Source organism: Malaclemys terrapin, chromosome 2 (genome assembly GCF_027887155.1).
Source record: "Malaclemys terrapin pileata isolate rMalTer1 chromosome 2, rMalTer1.hap1, whole genome shotgun sequence".
NCBI classification, from domain to species: Eukaryota; Metazoa; Chordata; order Testudines; family Emydidae; genus Malaclemys; species Malaclemys terrapin.
In genome coordinates this window covers 282597991-282623532 of record NC_071506.1, presented here as the reverse complement: position 1 = coordinate 282623532, position 25542 = coordinate 282597991, and the positions used below count along the sequence as shown (strand labels likewise).

The following is a 25542-nucleotide window of genomic DNA, read 5'->3' as shown; positions in this document are numbered from 1 at the left end:
AGTGCACACCCCTCCCCTTGAGTCACCCTGGATGCCAAAGGGGGCCACGTCTCTTGCCTGAGTCACAAAACAGAGCCTGTCCCACGTTCGGCATTAAAGCCGCCTTTCCCAGAGTGCTTTAGGAAGCAACAGGGACACGCGCCCTGCTGCTCTGGCTCTGGGACGCTGGACACCGCCCCTTTCCAGTGGGGGGAAGCTGCCATTTCTACCCCTCTAGAGATGCAAGATGACAGCCCTTAAACCTGTCACTGGTCCAGGCTTGATATCGGCCAGCCAAGGCCTCCTTCAGAGATCATTCGGGATGGGGAGGGATCCCCCAGTTTGGGGGAAAGCAGGAAACGTTTCTCAGGTGAGCTGCTTACTGTTGATGGCCAATTTATAACCATTTGTTCTTGTGCCACACTGGCGCTTAACTTAACTAACCATAATAGGTGTGGTTTCCCTTTAAGGAACTAGGCCCCGATCCTGCCACATGTCAGAGCACTGAGCACCTTGATGCGGCCGGCTGGCTGGAGCAGGTCCCCAGGGTGAGAAAGCCAGAGAGGCTGGAATCTTTAGCCACTGGGGGGCTCCAAGAAGAGCCACTCGAACCCATTAGCCACCCAAATAAGCACCCGGCCTGGTTCCATTCCTGGTCTGCGTCCCTGTAGTCATCACACAGCGCCCTCTCTGGCTGATTTATACAGCAGCACCAGCCAGTCCCTACTTTGTCATCCTCACCTGGAGAGGTGGTGGCCCCAGCCCAAGGATATACAGTGGGAGGGGACCTTCAGGGGGCCCATAAGGGCATCTATCAGGCAGCCCCACTTTGCCACAGCATCCACCCCATCTGCAATGGCCTGGTCCCAGCCTCCCTCATGGGTGGACTGTAGATCAAATGCTGCTTCTGTTGTTTGCTCCCCAGGGGATATTTTCAGCTGTGGGGCACCTAGAAATTGCTAAGGCCCAGACTTCCTGGGGGGACCTGGAAACGGGTCCATCATACTCCCTGGGGGACACAGAAACCACCAATGCTCACATCCCTGGGGGAACATAGAAACCACCAATACCCATATCCCTGGGGGAACATAGAAACCACCAATACCCATATCCCTGGGGAAACATAGAAACCACCAATGCCCACATCCCTGGGGGAACATAGAAACCACCAATGCCCACATCCCTGGGGGAACATAGAAACCACCAATGCCCACACTCCTTGGGGGAACCCAGAAACCGCCAAGGCCCCTAGCCTCAAGGGACTGGAAGCTACCAACAACTCCTATGCGGGGAAGAGGCACTCTCCCTGGGGTGGGGTGGGGTGTGTGGCCCTGCTGAGCAGTGGCTGAGAGGCCCTTACCCTTGCTGAGCGGGTGGTGCTCCTGCAGGCTGTGCGTGTCGAGGAAGACGCCACTGTCGCTGTGCAGCTTTTCGCCCTCGGGGGAGGCCCCCAGCTCCCCAGCCCTGGCTTTGGCCAGCTGTTTCTTCTGCTTGCAGGTGTTCCAGCTGCAGCGGGGGAAGGGGGAGAGCGGCTGGGCTCAGTAACATACTAGCAGTGGGAGGGGGGATCCTTGTATGCACACGTGCCCCCTTCACACCCCCAGAGTTTAGCAGCATCTCAGCTGAGCGCCCGCACTTGAAGGACCCCATTGAAACACCTGCCCCCGTACATCTCCCCCGAGCACAGGGTTTTATCCAGCCCAGCCCTGTGCCCGCAGCCTCGGCAGGGAAGGGCTTTCGGGCTCAGCCGCGCTCTTTCTAGGGGGGGGCTCCATGTACACCTCTACCCCGCTAGAACGCAACCCGATAGAACACGAATTCGGATCTAACGTGGTAAAGCAGCGCTCCAGCGGGGCGGGGCTGCGCACTCCGGCGGATCAAAGCAAGTTCGATATAACGCGGTTTCATCTATAACACGGTAAGATTTCTTGGCTCCCGAGGACAGCGTTATATCGAGGTAGAGGTGTACCAGGATAATTCCTCTCCTCCACCCCCTGGTTCCCTGCAGACCCCTGGCACAGATGGCTCAGCCGGGGCTGGCTGCGGGAGAAACGTCAGGCTGACCGGAGGGAGGTGGGGGGTCCTCCTGCCATCTCTGTCTCTCTGCCCCTAGCCAGCCTCCACTTCTTTCACCCTCCCTCTCCGGCTTCCCTCCGCCTCCCTCGCTCCATCCCTTTCTCCAGTGCTGTCCCCATCCTTCCCGCCTATGCACGGAGGAGCCCGGTTTGCAAACAGCTTCATGCACCTTGCACCCCTCCCTCCCGTCCCCAGCCAGAGAGCTGGGGCAAATTCCCGTGGCTAGTGCTAGTCCTGTAGCGCCGGTCTGTGCACGGGAGCGTATGTCTAGTGCAACAGGGAGATCATTGGTGAAAGGTCTCATAGGGTACGAGGAGGCCGCACCGGGTCTGGTCCTGGGACTCGGAACACCTGGGTTCTATCCCCTCCCCCACCCTGTGTGTGTTTAGGCCCTACGCTCTCGCGGGCGGGGCTGTCTCTGACCATGTGTGTACCGCCCTCCTGGTAGCGCCTAGGGCTGGCGGACGGGCTCTGGGCCCCATTGCGCCAGGTGCTGTACACGCAGGACAAAAAGACGCTCCCCACCCCATAGAGCTCAGAATCTAACCAGGGTCCTACGCTCGGCTGGAACCGGATGCTGCTGTGCTACGGACAGCCATAGGCAGCCAGGGTCCGATCCCGGGAGGTGCTGCCCACCCCTGCTCTCCCGGATGGCATTAGCAGGAGGTCAGACATTCAGCAGCTCCCAGGACTGGCCCCCAGCGAGTGACCAGGCACCGCTAAACAGAGAGGAGAACAGGGGGTGCAAGGCAGCAGGCAGCAAGGGGGGGAATATATCTAGGCAGCAGCAGAGAGGGGCGAGCGGCGGAGAGGTGACTGAGTGACTGCAAGGAGCGTACAGGCCTGATCTGTACATGTCCTTAGCCGTGTGTTGGGTCTGTGTTTGTACAGCACCTGGCACTATGGGGTCCTGGCCCAGGTCTGGGGGGCCTACATATATACTGTTCCGGCTGAGTCCGGCATCGGAACGTGGTCCTTGGTGCTCAAGTGACTTGCCCAAGATCAGCCAGAGCTTGGAGCAGAGCTGGGAATCGGACTCGGAACTGCTGCGTCCCAGCCCGGTGCTTTAGCCAACAAATGCCGGCAGAGCCACAGTCCTCCGTGGGCTGCCCAGCGAATACAAGCGGTGCAAATCACCACCGGCTCCAGTGCTCACAGCAGGCTCTGCGGGTCTGTACTCAGGGGTGATCCTCACATCTGGGGGGGAAGGAATCGGTCGAGTGAATACTCTCTGACTCATCACGCAGAGGGAGGCTTGGGGAAAGGAAGCCGGGGTGAGTGAGGAGACAGAGGGGTCTATGATCTATATGGCAGGAGGAGGGATGGGGGGTCTATGATCTATATGGCAGGAGGAGGGATGGGGTCTATGATCTATATAGCAGGAGAAGGGACGGGGGGTCTATGATCTATATGGGAGGAGGAGGGATGGGGGGGTCTATGATCTATATGGCAGGAGGAGGGATGGGGGGTCTATGATCTATATGGGAGGAGGAGGGATGGGGTCTATGATCTATATGGGAGGAGGAGGGATGGGGGTCTATGATCTATATGGCAGGAGGAGGGATGGGGTCTATGATCTATAAGGGAGGAGGAGGGATGGGGGGTCTATGATCTATATGGGAGGATGAGGGATGGGGGGGTCTATGATCTATATGGGAGGAGGAGGGATGGGGGGGGTCTATGATCTATATGGGAGGAGGAGGGATGGGGGGGTCTATGATCTATATGGGAGGACGAGGGATGGAGGGTCTATGATCTATATGGGAGGAGGAGGGATGGGGGGGTCTATGATCTATATGGGAGGACGAGGGATGGGGGGGTCTATGATCTATATGGCAGGAGGAGGGATGGGGTCTATGATCTATATGGGAGGAGGAGGGATGGGGGGGTCTATGATCTATATGGGAGGAGGAGGGATGGGGGGTCTATGATCTATATAGCAGGAGAAGGGACGGGGGGTCTATGATCTATATGGGAGGAGGAGGGACGGGGGGGTCTATGATCTATATGGGAGGAGGAGGGATGGGGGGGTCTATGATCTATATGGGGGGTCTATGATCTATATGGGAGGAGGAGGGATGGGGGTCTATGATCTATATGGGAGGAGGAGGGATGGGGGTCTATGATCTATATGGCAGGAGGAGGGACGGGGTCTATGATCTATATGGGAGGAGGAGGGATGGGGGGGTCTATGATCTATATGGCAGGAGGAGGGATGGGGGGTCTATGATCTATATGGGAGGAGGAGGGATGGGGGGGTCTATGATCTATATGGCAGGAGGAGGGACGGGGTCTATGATCTATATGGGAGGAGGAGGGATGGGGGGGTCTATGATCTATATGGCAGGAGGAGGGATGGGGGGGTCTATGATCTATATGGCAGGAGGAGGGATGGGGTCTATGATCTATATGGGAGGAGGAGGGATGGGGGGGTCTATGATCTATATGGCAGGAGGAGGGATGGGGGGGTCTATGATCTATATGGCAGGAGGAGGGATGGGGGGGTCTATGATCTATATGGCAGGAGGAGGGACGGGGTCTATGATCTATATGGGAGGAGGAGGGATGGAGGGTCTATGATCTATAAGGGAGGAGGAGGGATGGGGTCTATGATCTATATGGGAGGAGGAGGGATGGGGGGGTCTATGATCTATATGGCAGGAGGAGGGATGGGGGGGTCTATGATCTATATGGCAGGAGGAGGGATGGGGGGTCTATGATCTATATGGGAGGAGGAGGGATGGGGGGGTCTATGATCTATATGGGAGGAGGAGGGATGGGGTCTATGATCTATATGGGAGGAGGAGGGATGGGGGGTCTATGATCTATATGGCAGGAGGAGGGATGGGGGGTCTATGATCTATATGGGAGGAGGAGGGATGGGGGGGTCTATGATCTATATGGCAGGAGGAGGGATGGGGGGTCTATGATCTATATGGGAGGAGGAGGGATGGGGGGGTCTATGATCTATATGGGAGGAGGAGGGATGGGGGGGTCTATGATCTATATGGGAGGAGGAGGGACGGGGGGGTCTATGATCTATAAGGGAGGAGGAGGGACGGGGGGGTCTATGATCTATATGGCAGGAGGAGGGATGGGGGGGTCTATGATCTATATGGGAGGAGGAGGGACGGGGTCTATGATCTATATGGCAGGAGGAGGGATGGGGTCTATGATCTATATGGCAGGAGGAGGGATGGGGGGGTCTATGATCTATATGGGAGGAGGAGGGATGGGGGGGTCTATGATCTATATGGGAGGAGGAAGGATGGGGGGGTCTATGATCTATATGGGAGGAGGAGGGATGGGGGGGTCTATGATCTATATGGCAGGAGGAGGGACGGGGGGTCTATGATCTATATGGGAGGAGGAGGGATGGGGGGGGTCTATGATCTATATGGGAGGAGGAGGGATGGGGGGTCTATGATCTATATGGGAGGATGAGGGATGGGGGGTCTATGATCTATATGGCAGGAGGAGGGATGGGGGGTCTATGATCTATATGGCAGGAGGAGGGATGGGGGGGTCTATGATCTATATGGGAGGAGGAGGGACGGGGTCTATGATCTATATGGGAGGAGGAGGGATGGGGTCTATGATCTATATGGGAGGAGGAGGGATGGGGGGTCTATGATCTATATGGCAGGAGGAGGGATGGGGGGTCTATGATCTATATGGCAGGAGGAGGGATGGGGGGGTCTATGATCTATATGGGAGGATGAGGGATGGGGGGTCTATGATCTATATGGGAGGAGGAGGGATGGGGGTCTATGATCTATATGGGAGGAGGAGGGATGGGGGGTCTATGATCTATATGGGAGGAGGAGGGATGGGGGTCTATGATCTATATGGCAGGAGGAGGGACGGGGGGGGGTCTATGATCTATATGGCAGGAGGAGGGACGGGGTCTATGATCTATATGGCAGGAGGAGGGATGGGGGGTCTATGATCTATATGGGAGGAGGAGGGATGGGGGGGTCTATGATCTATATGGGAGGAGGAGGGATGGGGGGGTCTATGATCTATATGGGAGGAGGAGGGACGGGGGGGTCTATGATCTATAAGGGAGGAGGAGGGATGGGGGGGTCTATGATCTATATGGCAGGAGGAGGGATGGGGGGGTCTATGATCTATATGGGAGGAGGAGGGATGGGGTCTATGATATATATGGCAGGAGGAGGGACGGGGGGTCTATGATCTATATGGGAGGAGGAGGGATGGGGGGGTCTATGATCTATATGGCAGGAGGAGGGATGGGGGGGTCTATGATCTATATGGGAGGAGGAGGGATGGGGGGGTCTATGATCTATATGGGAGGAGGAAGGATGGGGGGGTCTATGATCTATATGGGAGGAGGAGGGATGGGGGGGTCTATGATCTATATGGGAGGAGGAGGGATGGGGGGGGTCTATGATCTATATGGGAGGAGGAGGGATGGGGGGGTCTATGATCTATATGGCAGGAGGAGGGATGGGGGGTCTATGATCTATATGGGAGGAGGAGGGATGGGGGGTCTATGATCTATATGGCAGGAGGAGGGATGGGGGGTCTATGATCTATATGGCAGGAGGAGGGATGGGGGGGTCTATGATCTATATGGGAGGATGAGGGATGGGGGGTCTATGATCTATATGGGAGGAGGAGGGATGGGGGGTCTATGATCTATATGGGAGGAGGAGGGATGGGGGTCTATGATCTATATGGGAGGAGGAGGGATGGGGGGTCTATGATCTATATGGCAGGAGGAGGGACGGGGTCTATGATCTATATGGCAGGAGAAGGGACGGGGGGTCTATGATCTATATGGGAGGAGGAGGGATGGGGGGGTCTATGATCTATATGGGAGGATGAGGGATGGGGGGGTCTATGATCTATATGGCAGGAGGAGGGATGGGGTCTATGATCTATATGGGAGGAGGAGGGATGGGGGGTCTATGATCTATATGGCAGGAGGAGGGATGGGGGGTCTATGATCTATATGGGAGGATGAGGGATGGGGGGTCTATGATCTATATGGCAGGAGGAGGGATGGGGGGTCTATGATCTATATGGCAGGAGGAGGGATGGGGGGTCTATGATCTATATGGCAGGAGGAGGGATGGGGGGGTCTATGATCTATATGGGAGGAGGAGGGATGGGGTCTATGATCTATATGGGAGGAGGAGGGATGGGGGGTCTATGATCTATATGGGAGGAGGAGGGATGGGGGGTCTATGATCTATATGGCAGGAGGAGGGATGGGGGGTCTATGATCTATATGGCAGGAGGAGGGATGGGGGGGTCTATGATCTATATGGGAGGATGAGGGATGGGGGGTCTATGATCTATATGGGAGGAGGAGGGATGGGGGTCTATGATCTATATGGGAGGAGGAGGGATGGGGGGTCTATGATCTATATGGGAGGAGGAGGGATGGGGGTCTATGATCTATATGGCAGGAGGAGGGACGGGGGGGGTCTATGATCTATATGGCAGGAGGAGGGACGGGGTCTATGATCTATATGGCAGGAGGAGGGATGGGGGGTCTATGATCTATATGGGAGGAGGAGGGATGGGGGGGTCTATGATCTATATGGGAGGAGGAGGGATGGGGGGGTCTATGATCTATATGGGAGGAGGAGGGACGGGGGGGTCTATGATCTATAAGGGAGGAGGAGGGATGGGGGGGTCTATGATCTATATGGCAGGAGGAGGGATGGGGGGGTCTATGATCTATATGGGAGGAGGAGGGATGGGGTCTATGATATATATGGCAGGAGGAGGGACGGGGGGTCTATGATCTATATGGGAGGAGGAGGGATGGGGGGGTCTATGATCTATATGGCAGAAGGAGGGATGGGGGGGTCTATGATCTATATGGGAGGAGGAGGGATGGGGGGGTCTATGATCTATATGGGAGGAGGAAGGATGGGGGGGTCTATGATCTATATGGGAGGAGGAGGGATGGGGGGGTCTATGATCTATATGGGAGGAGGAGGGATGGGGGGGGGGTCTATGATCTATATGGGAGGAGGAGGGATGGGGGGGTCTATGATCTATATGGCAGGAGGAGGGATGGGGGGTCTATGATCTATATGGGAGGAGGAGGGATGGGGGGTCTATGATCTATATGGCAGGAGGAGGGATGGGGGGTCTATGATCTATATGGCAGGAGGAGGGATGGGGGGGTCTATGATCTATATGGGAGGATGAGGGATGGGGGGTCTATGATCTATATGGGAGGAGGAGGGATGGGGGGTCTATGATCTATATGGGAGGAGGATGGATGGGGGTCTATGATCTATATGGGAGGAGGAGGGATGGGGGGTCTATGATCTATATGGCAGGAGGAGGGACGGGGTCTATGATCTATATGTCAGGAGAAGGGACGGGGGGTCTATGATCTATATGGGAGGAGGAGGGATGGGGGGGTCTATGATCTATATGGGAGGATGAGGGATGGGGGGGTCTATGATCTATATGGGAGGAGGAGGGATGGGGGGTCTATGATCTATATGGCAGGAGGAGGGATGGGGGTCTATGATCTATATGGGAGGATGAGGGATGGGGGGGTCTATGATCTATATGGGAGGAGGAGGGATGGGGGGGTCTATGATCTATATGGGAGGAGGAGGGATGGAGGGTCTATGATCTATATGGCAGGAGGAGGGATGGGGGGGTCTATGATCTATATGGGAGGAGGAGGGACGGGGTCTATGATCTATATGGGAGGAGGAGGGATGGGGGGGTCTATGATCTATATGGGAGGAGGAGGGATGGGGGGGTCTATGATCTATATGGCAGGAGGAGGGATGGGGTCTATGATCTATATGGGAGGAGGAGGGATGGGGTCTATGATCTATATGGGAGGAGGAGGGATGGGGGGGTCTATGATCTATATGGGAGGAGGAGGGATGGGGTCTATGATCTATATGGGAGGAGGAGGGATGGGGGGGTCTATGATCTATATGGGAGGAGGAGGGATGGGGGGGTCTATGATCTATAAGGGAGGAGGAGGGATGGGGGGTCTATGATCTATATGGGAGGAGGAGGGATGGGGGGGTCTATGATCTATAAGGGAGGAGGAGGGATGGGGGGTCTATGATCTGTGTGGGAGGAGGAGGGATGGGGGGGTCTATGATCTGTGTGGGAGGAGGAGGGATGGGGGGGTCTATGATCTATATGGCAGGAGGAGGGACGGGGTCTATGATCTATATGGGAGGAGGAGGGATGGGGTCTATGATCTATAAGGGAGGAGGAGGGATGGAGGGTCTATGATCTATATGGCAGGAGGAGGGATGGGGGGTCTATGATCTATATGGGAGGAGGAGGGATGGGGGGTCTATGATCTATATGGCAGGAGGAGGGACGGGGTCTATGATCTATATGGGAGGAGGAGGGATGGGGGGTCTATGATCTATATGGCAGGAGGAGGGATGGGGGGTCTATGATCTATATGGCAGGAGGAGGGATGGGGGGGTCTATGATCTATATGGCAGGAGGAGGGATGGGGGGTCTATGATCTATATGGCAGGAGGAGGGATGGGGGGGTCTATGATCTATATGGGAGGAGGAGGGATGGGGGGTCTATGATCTATATGGGAGGAGGAGGGATGGGGGGGTCTATGATCTATATGGGAGGAGGAGGGATGGGGGGTCTATGATCTGTGTGGGAGGAGGAGGGATGGGGGGTCTATGATCTATATGGCAGGAGGAGGGATGGGGTCTATGATCTATAAGGGAGGAGGAGGGATGGGGGGTCTATGATCTATATGGCAGGAGGAGGGATGGGGGGGTCTATGATCTATATGGGAGGAGGAGGGATGGGGTCTATGATCTATATGGGAGGAGGAGGGATGGGGGGTCTATGATCTATAAGGGAGGAGGAGGGATGGGGTCTATGATCTATATGGGAGGAGGAGGGATGGGGGGGTCTATGATCTATATGGCAGGAGGAGGGATGGGGTCTATGATCTATATGGGAGGAGGAGGGATGGGGGGGTCTATGATCTATATGGCAGGAGGAGGGATGGGGTCTATCATCTATATGGGAGGAGGAGGGATGGGGTCTATGATCTATATGGGAGGAGGAGGGATGGGGGGGTCTATGATCTATATGGGAGGAGGAGGGATGGGGTCTATGATCTATATGGGAGGAGGAGGGATGGGGGGGTCTATGATCTATATGGGAGGAGGAGGGATGGGGGGGTCTATGATCTATAAGGGAGGAGGAGGGATGGGGGGTCTATGATCTATATGGGAGGAGGAGGGATGGGGGGGTCTATGATCTATAAGGGAGGAGGAGGGATGGGGGGTCTATGATCTGTGTGGGAGGAGGAGGGATGGGGGGGTCTATGATCTGTGTGGGAGGAGGAGGGATGGGGGGGTCTATGATCTATATGGCAGGAGGAGGGACGGGGTCTATGATCTATATGGGAGGAGGAGGGATGGGGTCTATGATCTATAAGGGAGAAGGAGGGATGGAGGGTCTATGATCTATATGGCAGGAGGAGGGATGGGGGGTCTATGATCTATATGGGAGGAGGAGGGATGGGGGGTCTATGATCTATATGGCAGGAGGAGGGACGGGGTCTATGATCTATATGGGAGGAGGAGGGATGGGGGGTCTATGATCTATATGGCAGGAGGAGGGATGGGGGGTCTATGATCTATATGGCAGGAGGAGGGATGGGGGGGTCTATGATCTATATGGCAGGAGGAGGGATGGGGGGTCTATGATCTATATGGCAGGAGGAGGGATGGGGGGGTCTATGATCTATATGGGAGGAGGAGGGATGGGGGGTCTATGATCTATATGGGAGGAGGAGGGATGGGGGGGTCTATGATCTATATGGGAGGAGGAGGGATGGGGGGTCTATGATCTGTGTGGGAGGAGGAGGGATGGGGGGTCTATGATCTATATGGCAGGAGGAGGGATGGGGTCTATGATCTATAAGGGAGGAGGAGGGATGGGGGGTCTATGATCTATATGGCAGGAGGAGGGATGGGGGGGTCTATGATCTATATGGGAGGAGGAGGGATGGGGTCTATGATCTATATGGGAGGAGGAGGGATGGGGGGTCTATGATCTATAAGGGAGGAGGAGGGATGGGGTCTATGATCTATATGGGAGGAGGAGGGATGGGGGGGTCTATGATCTATATGGCAGGAGGAGGGATGGGGTCTATGATCTATATGGGAGGAGGAGGGATGGGGGGGTCTATGATCTATATGGCAGGAGGAGGGATGGGGTCTATGATCTATAAGGGAGGAGGAGGGATGGAGGGTCTATGATCTATATGGCAGGAGGAGGGATGGGGTCTATGATCTATATGGCAGGAGGAGGGATGGAGGGTCTATGATCTATATGGCAGGAGGAGGGATGGGGGGGTCTATGATCTATATGGGAGGAGGAGGGACGGGGTCTATGATCTATATGGGAGGAGGAGGGATGGGGGGGTCTATGATCTATATGGGAGGAGGAGGGATGGGGGGGTCTATGATCTATATGGCAGGAGGAGGGATGGGGTCTATGATCTATATGGGAGGAGGAGGGATGGGGTCTATGATCTATATGGGAGGAGGAGGGATGGGGGGGTCTATGATCTATATGGGAGGAGGAGGGATGGGGTCTATGATCTATATGGGAGGAGGAGGGATGGGGGGGTCTATGATCTATATGGGAGGAGGAGGGATGGGGGGGTCTATGATCTATAAGGGAGGAGGAGGGATGGGGGGTCTATGATCTATATGGGAGGAGGAGGGATGGGGGGGTCTATGATCTATAAGGGAGGAGGAGGGATGGGGGGTCTATGATCTGTGTGGGAGGAGGAGGGATGGGGGGGTCTATGATCTGTGTGGGAGGAGGAGGGATGGGGGGGTCTATGATCTATATGGCAGGAGGAGGGACGGGGTCTATGATCTATATGGGAGGAGGAGGGATGGGGTCTATGATCTATAAGGGAGGAGGAGGGATGGAGGGTCTATGATCTATATGGCAGGAGGAGGGATGGGGGGTCTATGATCTATATGGGAGGAGGAGGGATGGGGGGTCTATGATCTATATGGCAGGAGGAGGGACGGGGTCTATGATCTATATGGGAGGAGGAGGGATGGGGGGTCTATGATCTATATGGCAGGAGGAGGGATGGGGGGTCTATGATCTATATGGCAGGAGGAGGGATGGGGGGGTCTATGATCTATATGGCAGGAGGAGGGATGGGGGGTCTATGATCTATATGGCAGGAGGAGGGATGGGGGGGTCTATGATCTATATGGGAGGAGGAGGGATGGGGGGTCTATGATCTATATGGGAGGAGGAGGGATGGGGGGGTCTATGATCTATATGGGAGGAGGAGGGATGGGGGGTCTATGATCTGTGTGGGAGGAGGAGGGATGGGGGGTCTATGATCTATATGGCAGGAGGAGGGATGGGGTCTATGATCTATAAGGGAGGAGGAGGGATGGGGGGTCTATGATCTATATGGCAGGAGGAGGGATGGGGGGGTCTATGATCTATATGGGAGGAGGAGGGATGGGGTCTATGATCTATATGGGAGGAGGAGGGATGGGGGGTCTATGATCTATAAGGGAGGAGGAGGGATGGGGTCTATGATCTATATGGGAGGAGGAGGGATGGGGGGGTCTATGATCTATATGGCAGGAGGAGGGATGGGGTCTATGATCTATATGGGAGGAGGAGGGATGGGGGGGTCTATGATCTATATGGCAGGAGGAGGGATGGGGTCTATGATCTATAAGGGAGGAGGAGGGATGGAGGGTCTATGATCTATATGGCAGGAGGAGGGATGGGGTCTATGATCTATATGGCAGGAGGAGGGATGGGGGGTCTATGATATATATGGCAGGAGGAGGGATGGGGTGTCTATGATCTATATGGGAGGAGGAGGGATGGGGGGGTCTATGATCTATATGGGAGGAGGAGGGATGGGGGGTCTATGATCTATATGGCAGGAGGAGGGACGGGGGGTCTATGATCTATATGGCAGGAGGAGGGATGGGGTCTATGATCTATAAGGGAGGAGGAGGGATGGAGGGTCTATGATCTATATGGCAGGAGGAGGGACGGGGTCTATGATCTATAAGGGAGGAGGAGGGATGGGGGGGTCTATGATCTATATGGCAGGAGGAGGGATGGGGGGTCTATGATCTATATGGGAGGAGGAGGGATGGGGGGGTCTATGATCTATATGGGAGGAGGAGGGATGGGGGGGTCTATGATCTATAAGGGAGGAGGAGGGATGGGGGGTCTATGATCTATATGGGAGGATGAGGGATGGGGTCTATGATCTATATGGGAGGAGGAGGGACGGGGGGTCTATGATCTATATGGCAGGAGGAGGGATGGGGTCTATGATCTATAAGGGAGGAGGAGGGATGGGGTCTATGATCTATATGGGAGGAGGAGGGATGGGGGGTCTATGATCTATAAGGGAGGAGGAGGGATGGGGTCTATGATCTATATGGGAGGAGGAGGGATGGGGGGTCTATGATCTATATGGCAGGAGGAGGGATGGGGTCTATGATCTATAAGGGAGGAGGAGGGATGGGGTCTATGATCTATAAGGGAGGAGGAAGGATGGGGGGGTCTATGATCTATATGGGAGGAGGAGGGATGGAGGGTCTATGATCTATATGGCAGGAGGAGGGATGGGGTCTATGATCTATATGGGAGGAGGAGGGATGGGGGGTCTATGATCTATATGGCAGGAGGAGGGATGGGGGGTCTATGATCTATATGGCAGGAGGAGGGATGGGGGGGTCTATGATCTATATGGCAGGAGGAGGGACGGGGGGGTCTATGATCTATATGGCAGGAGGAAGGATGGGGTCTATGATCTATAAGGGAGGAGGAGGGATGGGGGGTCTATGATCTATATGGCAGGAGGAGGGATGGAGGGTCTATGATCTATAAGGGAGGAGGAGGGATGGGGGGGTCTATGATCTATATGGGAGGAGGAGGGATGGGGTCTATGATCTATATGGCAGGAGGAGGGACGGGGTCTATGATCTATAAGGGAGGAGGAGGGATGGGGGGGTCTATGATCTATATGGGAGGAGGAGGGATGGGGTCTATGATCTATATGGGAGGAGGAGGGATGGGGGGTCTATGATCTATATGGCAGGAGGAGGGATGGGGGGGTCTATGATCTATATGGGAGGAGGAGGGATGGGGGGGTCTATGATCTATTTGGGAGGAGGAGGGACGGGGTCTATGATCTATATGGGAGGAGGAGGGATGGGGGGTCTATGATCTATATGGGAGGAGGAGGGATGGGGGGTCTATGATCTATATGGCAGGAGGAGGGATGGGGGGGTCTATGATCTATATGGGAGGAGGAGGGATGGGGTCTATGATATATATGGCAGGAGGAGGGACGGGGGGTCTATGATCTATATGGGAGGAGGAGGGACGGGGTCTATGATCTATATGGGAGGAGGAGGGATGGGGGGTCTATGATCTATATGGGAGGAGGAGGGATGGGGGGTCTATGATCTATAAGGGAGGAGGAGGGATGGGGGGGTCTATGATCTATATGGGAGGACGAGGTATGGAGGGTCTATGATCTATATGGGAGGAGGAGGGATGGGGGTCTATGATCTATATGGGAGGAGGAGGGATGGGGGGGTCTATGATCTATATGGGAGGAGGAGGGATGGGGGGGTCTATGATCTATATGGGAGGAGGAGGGATGGGGGGGGTCTATGATCTATATGGGAGGAGGAGGGATGGGGGGTCTATGATCTATATGGGAGGAGGAGGGATGGGGGGTCTATGATCTATATGGGAGGAGGAGGGATGGAGGGTCTATGATCTATATGGGAGGAGGAGGGATGGGGGGTCTATGATCTATATGGCAGGAGGAGGGATGGGGTCTATGATCTATATGGGAGGAGGAGGGACGGGGTCTATGATCTATATGGCAGGAGGAGGGATGGGGGGGTCTATGATCTATATGGGAGGATGAGGGATGGGGTCTATGATCTATATGGGAGGAGGAGGGACGGGGGGTCTATGATCTATATGGCAGGAGGAGGGATGGGGTCTATGATCTATAAGGGAGGAGGAGGGATGGGGTCTATGATCTATATGGGAGGAGGAGGGATGGGGGGTCTATGATCTATAAGGGAGGAGGAGGGATGGGGTCTATGATCTATATGGGAGGAGGAGGGATGGGGGGTCTATGATCTATAAGGGAGGAGGAAGGATGGGGGTCTATGATCTATAAGGGAGGAGGAAGGATGGGGGTCTATGATCTATAAGGGAGGAGGAGGGATGGGGTCTATGATCTATATGGGAGGAGGAGGGATGGGGTCTATGATCTATATGGGAGGAGGAGGGATGGGGGGGTCTATGATCTATATGGCAGGAGGAGGGATGGGGTCTATGATCTATAAGGGAGGAGGAGGGATGGGGGGGTCTATGATCTATATGGCAGGAGGAGGGATGGGGTCTATGATCTATAAGGGAGGAGGAGGGATGGGGGGGTCTATGATCTATATAGCAGGAGAAGGGACGGGGGGTCTATGATCTATAAGGGAGGAGGAGGGATGGGGGGTCTATGATCTATATGGCAGGAGGAGGGATGGGGTCTATGATCTGTAAGGGCGGAGGAGGGATGGGGTCTATGATCTATATGGGAGGAGGAGGGATGGGGGGGTCTATGATCTATATGGGAGGAGGAGGGATGGGGTCTATGATCTATATGGGAGGAGGAGGGATGGGGGGTCTATGATCTATATGGCAGGAGGAGGGATGGGGTCTATGATCTATATGGGAGGAGGAGGGATGGGGGGGTCTATGATCTATATGGCAGGAGGAGGGATGGAGGGTCTATGATCTATATGGCAGGAGGAGGGACGGGGTCTATGATCTATATGGCAGGAGGAGGGATGGGGGGTCTATGATCTATATGGCAGGAGGAGGGATGGAGGGTCTATGATCTATATGGCAGGAGGAGGGACGGGGTCTATGATCTATATGGCAGGAGGAGGGATGGGGGGTCTATGATCTATATGGCAGGAGGAGGGATGGGGGGGTCTATGATCTATATGGCAGGAGAAGGGATGGAGGGTCTATGATCTATATGGGAGGAGGAGGGACGGGGGGGGTCTATGATCTATAAGGGCGGAGGAGGGACGGGGTCTATGATCTATAAGGGCGGAGGAGGGATGGGGGGTCTATGATCTATAAGGGCGGAGGAGGGACGGGGTCTATGATCTATAAGGGCGGAGGAGGGATGGGGGGTCTATGATCTATAAGGGCGGAGGAGGGACGGCGTCTATGATCTATATAGCAGGCGGAGGGACCCACTCGGCTCTGGAGTCTCTCAATGTGAGTGAAATATAAAGAATGTAAACAAGCGGGAAGGGGAGCAGGGCAGCTCGAACACCAGGGAGGGAAATAAATCCCCAAACACAGGCACAAAGCGAGCCGGGCGGGGGTTGGCTTTGCACTTCCCAACAGAACAGCCAGCAGTTTGAAATCCTTTCAGCAGGGGTCCCATTAATCTACCGCCCACTCCTCCAGTCTCCCCAGCAGAGGCCGGATACAGAGGCAGAGAAGGATCTAATCCCGCGCCCCAAACGAGGTTTAATCCTATTCAGCCGCTGGGCCCCAGCAGTGCGCCCGACACAGTGGGGGACACGGCCCCTTCCGTGGGCCGGCCCTGCCCCGAAGGGAATAACGACGCTCCGTCTGTCTGGTGTCCCGGCTGAACACCTGTGCGCCCAGCGGGCGGGCCACGGGGACCGGAGGGCAAATCCCTCCTTCCGGTACGGGCTGTGACCAAGTCATCTCTGCCTGTGCTGCACCCACAATGGACTTGGCCCAGCAGCCACAATGCAGCTGCACCCAGGATCCACTTGGCTCACTGAGTCCAGCCAAACCCTCCTAATACTTCGTGCCTTCCATCTTCATAGCGCCTTACAAACACCCCCTAGTTTATCACTGCACCCCGCCAGCCCCTGCATGGTAGGAGGTACCTCCAGATCCCAGCCAGGGAAAGCAAGGCAGAGAAGGGATAAGGGACACACCCAAGGTCACAGAGGCAGTCAGTGTCGGGGCCTGGATTAGAAACCCAGGAGTTTCCAGCTCCCAGTCCTTGCTGAGCCCCTAGACATTAATCTTTCTTCTCCTTCCTGCCATAGGACAAGCCCTGCCCTTGGCTGGATGTCCCTCCTATTGCTTTCATACAGTATGTTTTTTCAAAGCCTAGGGAGCTCACGAGTGAAGGGGAAGCATGGTCAAGCGGTTAGCTCACAGGTCTGGGAGTCAGGACTCCTGAGTTCTCCTCCTGGCTGTGCCACTGACTTGCTGCGTGACCTGGGACTAATCACGTCACCTCTCCGTGCCTCGGTTTCCCCATCTGTGACATGGGGATAATGATACTTCTCTGCCTCCTAGGGGTGAGTGGGAGGCATACTGCATCGGTGAGAGGAGCACTTGGATGCAAAGCGCAGGAGGAGATGAACGTCCATACCACGAGGGATGGGCAAAGCGGGACAGATCCCGGTGCTCACAGAAACGGGCCTAAGCCCTGGACTTTGGATCCAAATCTGAACTTCCCCAGAGTGTCAGGGGGTTCGGTATTCTGGTTCCGGCCCGTTACAGCACTAGGGGCAGATGGGAACGTCCCCAGAGCTCAGGGTTTGGAGCTGGTGTCCTCGTTTGGGCCCAGGTCCGGCAGGACCCAAAGGGCTTTGCCAGGCACCAACAGGGTAAGACATGTGGAAGGTCCCCCAGGAGGGGGAACAGCCGGCCAGGAGTGGGGGTCAGTTAGCTCAGGAGGGCAGTCCAGTCAGTGTGGCTGTGGAGAGCACTTGGTTTGCTGGCTGGTGCCCTGCATGGGAGCCGGCCTATGCTGAGGGGCACCATTCCTGGTGTCCCCCCCTGCGGTGATTCTCCCGGCACCCCCTCCCCCGAGCTGGAGCAAGCCCCATGAGCGAGGCCACACGTACCATTTGAAAGCCACGTAGGCCAGGAGCCCCACCACCACCGCGGCCAGGATAGAGCAGTAGACGGGGATGATGTTCTTGCTGTTGTCTGGCAGCGGCGGGAGGAACTCGGAGGAGTTATTGGGGGAGGCGCTGCCCTCTGACTCAGACAGCGGAGGCTTCTTGGGGTGCTCCTTGCGGGGGTCCCCATCCGTGCGCTTCAGGATCTGCAGCTCTCTGTCTGCAAGCAAACACAGCCAACAACACGAGATGCTTAAAAGAGACAGAGAGAGCCCCGGGCTTACCCCTCGCTCCCCGGGCACCTCCATTTTGGGGGCCTCGTGGGAGACACTGTCCCAAATCCGCAGCCGGGGCCATTCCCCGCGGTGCCTCAGTTTTCTCCCCTCTGGTGGAACGTTTTCCATCAAAACTTTTCTTCAGTAGAAAATGGCTTTTTTTTTTTAGCCCAACAGAAATAAATTTTTCAGGCAAAAGTTCCGTTTTCATTAAAGATCTTCCAGTTTGCCTTAAAACCGCCTCAACGTTGATTTTTTTTTTCTTCGGTTTTCAGCAACCAAAAGCTGACTTTTGAGGGGTTGAAACTGAAAACGGTTTAATTCTGGGGCCGTCAGAAACCAATACATGGGGGGGAAGGGGAGGCGGTTTGACAAAAACTCAAAAATGTTCAACAGCAATATTTGACAAAAAATGAAAAAAAAAAGGTTTTTCATCAAAACTTTTTGCTGGGGGAGGGGAGGGAAAGGCCGACTAAAGGAGCGCTGAGGGAATATCTGCCTCCCAAGTGGGTTTTGTGGGTTACTAGATGTTTGCAAAGAACTAGCCCGTCATACGGTAAGCGGATGGCTAAAGATAGTCTTGTGGTGAGCTGTACGGAAGTGGTGGATTATTACAAGGAGGGGGGAGGGATAGCTCAGTGGTTTGAGCATTGGCCTGCTAAACCTAGGGTTGTGAGTTTAATCCTTAAGGGGGCCATTTAGGGATCTGGGATGAAAATCTGTCTGAGGATTGGTCCTGCTTTGAGCAGGGGGTTGGACTAGATGACCTCCTGAGGTCCCTTCCTACCCCGATATTCTGTGAAAAGTGACTTGTCCAGAGCAGTGTTTTTCACACTTTGGGTCGCGACCCAGTACTGGGAACGGAAGACACTGGGTCGCGGCAGCTCTGGGCAGCACCGCCGACTGGGCCGTTAAAAGTCCCATTGGCACTGCTGTGCGGCTAAGGCAGGCTAGTCCCTACCTGTTCTGACGTCCCGGAAGCGGCCAGCAGCAGGTCCAGCTTCTAGGCGGGGGTCACGGGGCTCCGTGCGCTGTCCCGCCCTGAGCACCGGCTCCGCATTGGGGGCGGGGCCAGTGCCGGCAGGTGAGAGCTGTGCGGAGCTGCTTGCGCGCCTCCACCTAGGAGCCGGACCTGCTGCTGGCCGCTTCCCGGGCGCAGCGCAGTCTGCGGTGCCAGGCCAGGCGGGAAGCCTGCCTTAGCACCCCCGCTGCGCCGCTGACCAGGAATAGCCCGAGGTAAGTCCGCGCCCCAATCCCCTGCCCCAGCCCAGAGCCCCTTCCTGCACCCCAAACCCCTCATCCCCAGCCCTACCCTAGAGCTTGCATCCCCAGCCCAGAGCCATGACCCCCTCCCGTACTCCAACCCCCTGCCCCAGCCGAGCCCCCTCCCACACCCCAAACCCCTCATCCCCAGCTCCGTTGGGTCACGGACATTAACAATTTTCTTCAACTGGGTCCCCAGAAAAGAAGTTTGAAAACCACTGGTCTAGAGTGATTTTCATTCCAAAGGGTGCAAAGTGCTGTTTGGATGAACGGTCCGACTCTCTTCTCACTTATACTGGCGTAAATCAGGAGTAACTGAGAGCAGGTTTACACTAACCCCCCAATTCGAACTAAGGTACGCAACTTTAGCTACGTGAATAACGTAGCTGAAGTTCGAAGTACCTTAGTTCGAACTTACCTTGGTTCAGACGCGGCAGGCAGGCTCCCCCATCGACTTCACATACTCCTCTCGCCGAGCAGGAGTACCGCAGTCGACAGCGAGCACTTCCGGGTTCGACTTATCTCGTCCAGACAAGACGTGATAAGTCGAACCCAGAAGTTCGATTTGCTTGCCGCCGAACTACCGGGTAGGTGTAGACCTACCCTCAGTCAGAGTTATGCTCACGTAAAACTGGTGTGAAAGGACAACTGGGCCCTCTACAGTACAGGAATCACTTTGCCCTCCAGTGACATGCAGCTGGCCCTGGGGTAGAGCAGCTCACAGCCCCGCACTACACAGCAGTTTAGGACGGGGTGAGGAAGACTCCATTGACGCTGCAGGGAGACTTTATGCAGGATGTAATGCCCCAAGGTGGGCCTTGGCCTGGGGGCACGCCCTGGTCTAAGAAGAGCTCGGTGTCGCTCGAAAGCTGGTCTCTTTCACCAACGGGAGTTGGGCCAATAAAAGAGATGACCTCTCCCACCTCGTCTCGCTACTATCCTGGGGCCGACATGGCTACCCCAACACCGCCGACGTGAGGATGTGGGGGGCAATCGAAACAGACAAGGCAGAGTCATCCTCCCCATTTTGCGGATGGGAAACCGAGGCAGGGAGTGGTTAAGTGATTTGCCCAAGGCCATACAGGGAGTGATGGGCAGAGCTGGCAACTGAATACAGCTCTCCTGTGTCCCTTGTCTAGTGCCTGAACCACAAGATCTGCCTCCTTGCTAAAAGTTCCCCCCACCAGCTACCATCGGAGGCAGAAATAACCCAGGTAGCTAGCCCAGCACAGCGTCGGGGAGGGGGCAACCCTTCTTCTAGAGAAGCCTGAAGGTCTGATCCTTCCCGGGATGGCAGCCGTCCATCTGCCCCCTGCTGAACGTGTGACGGCTCCAGCAAGCCGGTGGCCTGATCTCATTCTCCGGACACAGCAGGAGCCGAAGGCCCAGGCAGCAGATAATGAAAGAGACCAAAGTGGGGCTGCATTCTCTCTGCGAGGCCCTCAGCTCTGGGGCTTGAAAACCAACCCTGCAGCTCCCCTTCTCCATCCTCCCCGTCTGGCCCAGCTAGACCCACGCCCCCTCCCCCCACCTCCCGCCCCCTTGCACGGCTACATCAAAGTCCCAAAATGGGCTGCGGCTGGGGATTGCTCCAGTGCCTGCGAGGAGCATCTGGTCTGTCTGCTGGAAAGTGATGACAAGTTATGGGCGGGGGAGGGATGGGGGGAGAGGCCTTGTCTATGGAGGAACAGCTGGAGAGGGAAAAGCTGGCAGGGCCCCTCCTGCCTTTGAAGCTGCAAAGTGGGGTGCGTGAACTCGTCCTGCAGCCGCAGCTCCCCTCCTGCTTCACCCCCGAATGGAGCCGGCAGGGAGCGTGGCCTGCGGGAGGCTGGCTGAACTCACGAGCTGGCAGTGAGCTAGCCTTTTCCAGCGGGCCCCTTCCCTGGCTGCAGGCTCGGAGCTCAGCTGGTGCAAGGCAGGCTCCAGAGAATTTCAATCAGATTCGCTCTGCGGCCGGTTTCGTGGGTGATTCAGGGGAGCCCTCCGCAGAGCCGTCTTGCCCAGACGGTCTAATCCTGGCAGTCCCCTGGAACTCTAGGGAGGTTTAAGCTCCAACGGAGGATGTGAGGTCACCAGCTTTTCTTGGTACCCTGGACCTGGACCCCTCGCTGCTTGGGGGAAGCTTGGGGGAAGCTCTCCTCCAAACAGGAGTGGGTGGGTGAGGTTCTGTGACCTGCAATGTGCAGGAAAGTGGCATGTAAGTGTGTGCGTGAGAATGGCGTGTTGGTGTGTGAAAGCTCTGGGCAGCAGGGACATTTCTGGCTATGTATGTACAGCACCTGGCACAGTAGGGCCCTGATCAGGGCCTGCGCGGGTTAATGAGATCATAAGAGGAAGTGCCTCATTTTCCACTGCTTGTGTCATCGGTGCAGAGTAGGAAGTGGCTGCTAAGAACGACTGGCTGGACATTTTTTCTGAAAAATTTTCATTGGAAGATGCCATTTCAACTAAACTGATTTTGGGAGTGTGCAAAACTATCACTTTCGATGCAATTTCATTTCAAAATGGAAAAAAGCTGTTCTGAGGAAATATCCAGATGATATGTTTGGAAGACAAAGTTTTGAATTTTCAGTTTGAAATTTACTCTGAGGTTTGACAAATTTTTAAATGTTAAAAAAGGTCAAAATCCAAATGAAATCTTCCAAACTCATCGAATCAAAATGTTTCGATTGCAGCCAGCCTGACTTTTTCTGCCGAATTTCGTTTCACAGACGTGTTTAAAGCGGCGGCTTTTCGTCCCAATGTCAAAGCTCACATTTTTTTTGCGAGACGGAAAAGCCATTTTCGGACCAGTTCTAACGCTAAGCTGACCTGGTGGTGCGTGACGCCCACGCTACACAGCCTCACGCCCTCCTATGGCGGTTGTGTGTGCGTGTGGGTCAGTGCGTGGTGTGAACGCACCTGGAGTGTGTATCAGGCAGCCAGAACTCGCTCAGTCACGCGTAAACCAACAGAAGGGCTGGGCTCATGTTCCATGCAAAGACCAGAGGCAGCTGCTACATTCCCTTCATGGTAACACTAGGAATACGGTATGAGCAGAGAAGGGGGAACCTGCATGGTTCTATCTGAAACCCCCACAAACCCAGATGAGGGCTGTCTAGCTAACACTCACCCACTGTGCAGTATAACCCACGCCCCCAAACACACGCACACACTCCCTTACGCAGCTGTGCTCTCCACTGGCCTACCCATCCCAGGGGACTCACAGACCCAGTGGGCCCAGCCTGAGGATTCATTTCCTGGAGTCCTTGTGCGACGGGCGGATGAATTTGAGCAGGTGGGAAGCGCTGGCAGCTCACGGATTCCCTCTGCGAATCAGAGAAGGCGTTTCCCATTTAAGGAGCCAGGAGGACCAGTGGGAAGGGTAAGCGGTTAGGATGCAAGTGGCTAGCAGTGAGACACGTATGGCCCAGCTCGCTGGGCCCAGCTGCTAAGAAAAACTCGTTTGTACGTTTGTATCACTAATGCCCATCTCTGAACGCCGTGGGCAACCCCCCCGCTAGGAAGGGGCTAACGACTCCTGCTGTTCCCTGTGGGGTTGGGGGAATCTAGGCACTGCCATACAGGATCAGAGCAGTATCAACTCACTGACAGCTGCTTCAGAGGCAGGTGCGTGAATCTCTGCAGTGAGCAGTTCTGGGATGACTTGCCCCAGGGGAAAGGTGCCTCTTAGCTTCTGTTAGACAGCAGTGGGCTTAAGCCCTGAAGTATTAGGGTTTTTTCCTTTCCAAAGCCCTTGGGTGTTTTAAATCCCTACTACTATAACTATTTTTATGGAGGTTTCTCTCCTCCATAAAAATGTCTCCAGTCCCTTCCGGAACCCTACTAAGCTCTTGCCCTTAGTGACCTCCTGTGGCCATGAGTTCCACAGGCCATTCCTCCCTCCGCCCACCCTTGATTTCCCAAAGCATTCCTGGGGGTGGCTTACTAACCAGAAGGGCATTAAGGATCTGCACCTATGGAGCCCCGTTATGGTTGGGCCAAAAAAACGGTGTTTCTAGGCTCACAGAGGCTGGTCAGTAGACCTCCCAGAAGATCTCCAGCAAAACCAAGGAAGAGAAGAATTGATGTTTCGGATATTTCTCAGGATGAAACAATGGCAGAACACAAAGCAACCCCCCTCCACCCGGAATAACCTTTCAGGCCGTCTTCCTCCATCGTACGAGTGAAAAAAGACCCAAGCCTGATGTTTTCAGTATCCTTTGCAGGTCACCTTTCACCCTGTCACGCCCTGGACAGATCCCATTTCTCCAAGAGGCGTTCATTCCAGCTATGGCTCTGCAAGCCTGCACACCGTCCTGCCAACCTGCCTCGTCCTCCCCTCCCTCCCGCCAGCCCCTCTCATTCAAACTGACAGGCGCATATGAGTTTGGTCTTTTCTACCCCTGTGCGGTGTGGTGTTTGGGGGGAGGGGGAGGACTTTAATTATCTACTAACTAGAAAAGGACAAGCATTGTCATTTCAGAGGTCAGAGGTTGTGACCCTTCCCCTCTCAGGGGCTCGGCTCCTCCCAGGTTGACAATGTTCCAGAATTCAAGAGAAACTGGAGATGAAAAAGCTTTCTTAAGCCACTGACAATATCTGAGCCCAGGAGCCGCCCAGTCCATTTTCCAGGTGTTTAATCCAGGCTAGTGTAAAGGACGGGGACCCCTCCACGGGCTCAGAATACGTCTACACTAGACCTGGAAGGCACAATTTCCCGCTCCACTAGCTGTACCCACGCTAGCTCTAGTCGAGTGAGCACGCTAAACTGAGCTGCCCTGAGCATGTACGAGACTCTCGGCCAGGCTGGGCTTGGGGTGCTCAGCGCTTTTCAGAGCACTGGCTCGATCGGAGCTAGCCTGGGTATTTCTCCTCAAGCTGAAAATGACACGGTGCCGTTCTCTCCGCTGGGACCTTTCCTTCTCGCCTTGATTTCATCCCATCGCTTGTCATTCAACCCATTCGTCCCTCCCTGAAACCCCCCCCCTCCTCCCTTCTGAGACACCTGACATCCGCCCCTAAGGCCTGAGCCACTGAAGTCAGTGGAAAGATGCCCCCTGATCACAGGTGCGGGAACTAGGGGTGCAGCACCCCCAGGTTTTACGCAGAGCTCCGCTGCCTGCACCCGGGGCTCCGTTGCTACCCCTGCCCTCCGGGGTCCCGGCTGTCCCCAGTGCCTGTCCCCAGTCTCGGCCCCCTTACCCCTGTCCGTGTCCCCTCCCCTCCTGGAGACACAGCCCTGCTCCTGGACCCAGCTCTGGGGAAGGGGGCGGCTTTCAGCATTTAGTGCTGAACCCCAGGCCTCAGTCCCCCTCCAGCTCTGCACATCTCCAGCATGTCAGTCGCTCTCTGCCCACAACTGACGATGCCGCTGCAGGTATCACCGCAGCAGAGACTCCCTGGGACTCTTGAAGAGCCCTGGGCATAGGCGCCGACTCTGTGGGTGCTCCAGGGCTGCAGCACCCACGGAAAAAAATGGGTGGGTGCTCAGCACCCACCGGCTGCTCCCTGTGGCCCCGCCCCCCGGCTCCAGCTCACCTCCGCCTCCTCCGCGAGCGCGCCGCCACGTCCTGCTTCTCCCCCCTCCCTCCCAGCGCTTGCGCTGTGACAGAGCTGATTTGCTGGGCGGGGAGGGACGGGGGAGGAGGGGGAACGCGGTGCGCTGGGGAAAGAGGCGGGGCTGGGGCAGGGATTTGGGGAAGGGGTCCAATAGGAGCAGGGAATGGGCGGAGTTAGGGCAGGAACTTTGGGGATTGGACCCCAATCCTGCAATGCACAGGGGCTGGGGTTCACTCGCGCAACCTTGGTCATTTCGAGCAGTGTGCAAAGCAGGCACCTCTCCCCTGAGCCCCCATTGCTCTGACAGAAGTTTCTTCTTCCCGATCACTAGCCTACACCTGGAAACATGTGTCCCGGGGCCGCCAATGCGCTGCTAGCCCTGGAGGATTGTGGGACATGAAAAGCCATGCCATTCTGATTCCCAACTGGCCTTTCACCCTACACAATTTTA

The 25542-nt window shown here is 55.6% G+C and overlaps 1 protein-coding gene across 1 annotated transcript in view; it reads right to left on the bottom strand.

The window, feature by feature from the left end:
* The window catches only part of LOC128831699 (tumor necrosis factor receptor superfamily member 16-like), a 58092-nt gene that overhangs the window by 1921 nt on the left and 30629 nt on the right, over window positions 1-25542 (bottom strand). The window contains exons 4-5 of the mRNA XM_054018382.1: window positions 18016-18232; window positions 1340-1485 (exon numbers count right to left, since the gene is read on the bottom strand). Coding sequence (XP_053874357.1) covers window positions 1340-1485; window positions 18016-18232 — 363 coding nt within the window. The remainder of the gene's footprint in view (window positions 1-1339; window positions 1486-18015; window positions 18233-25542) is intronic.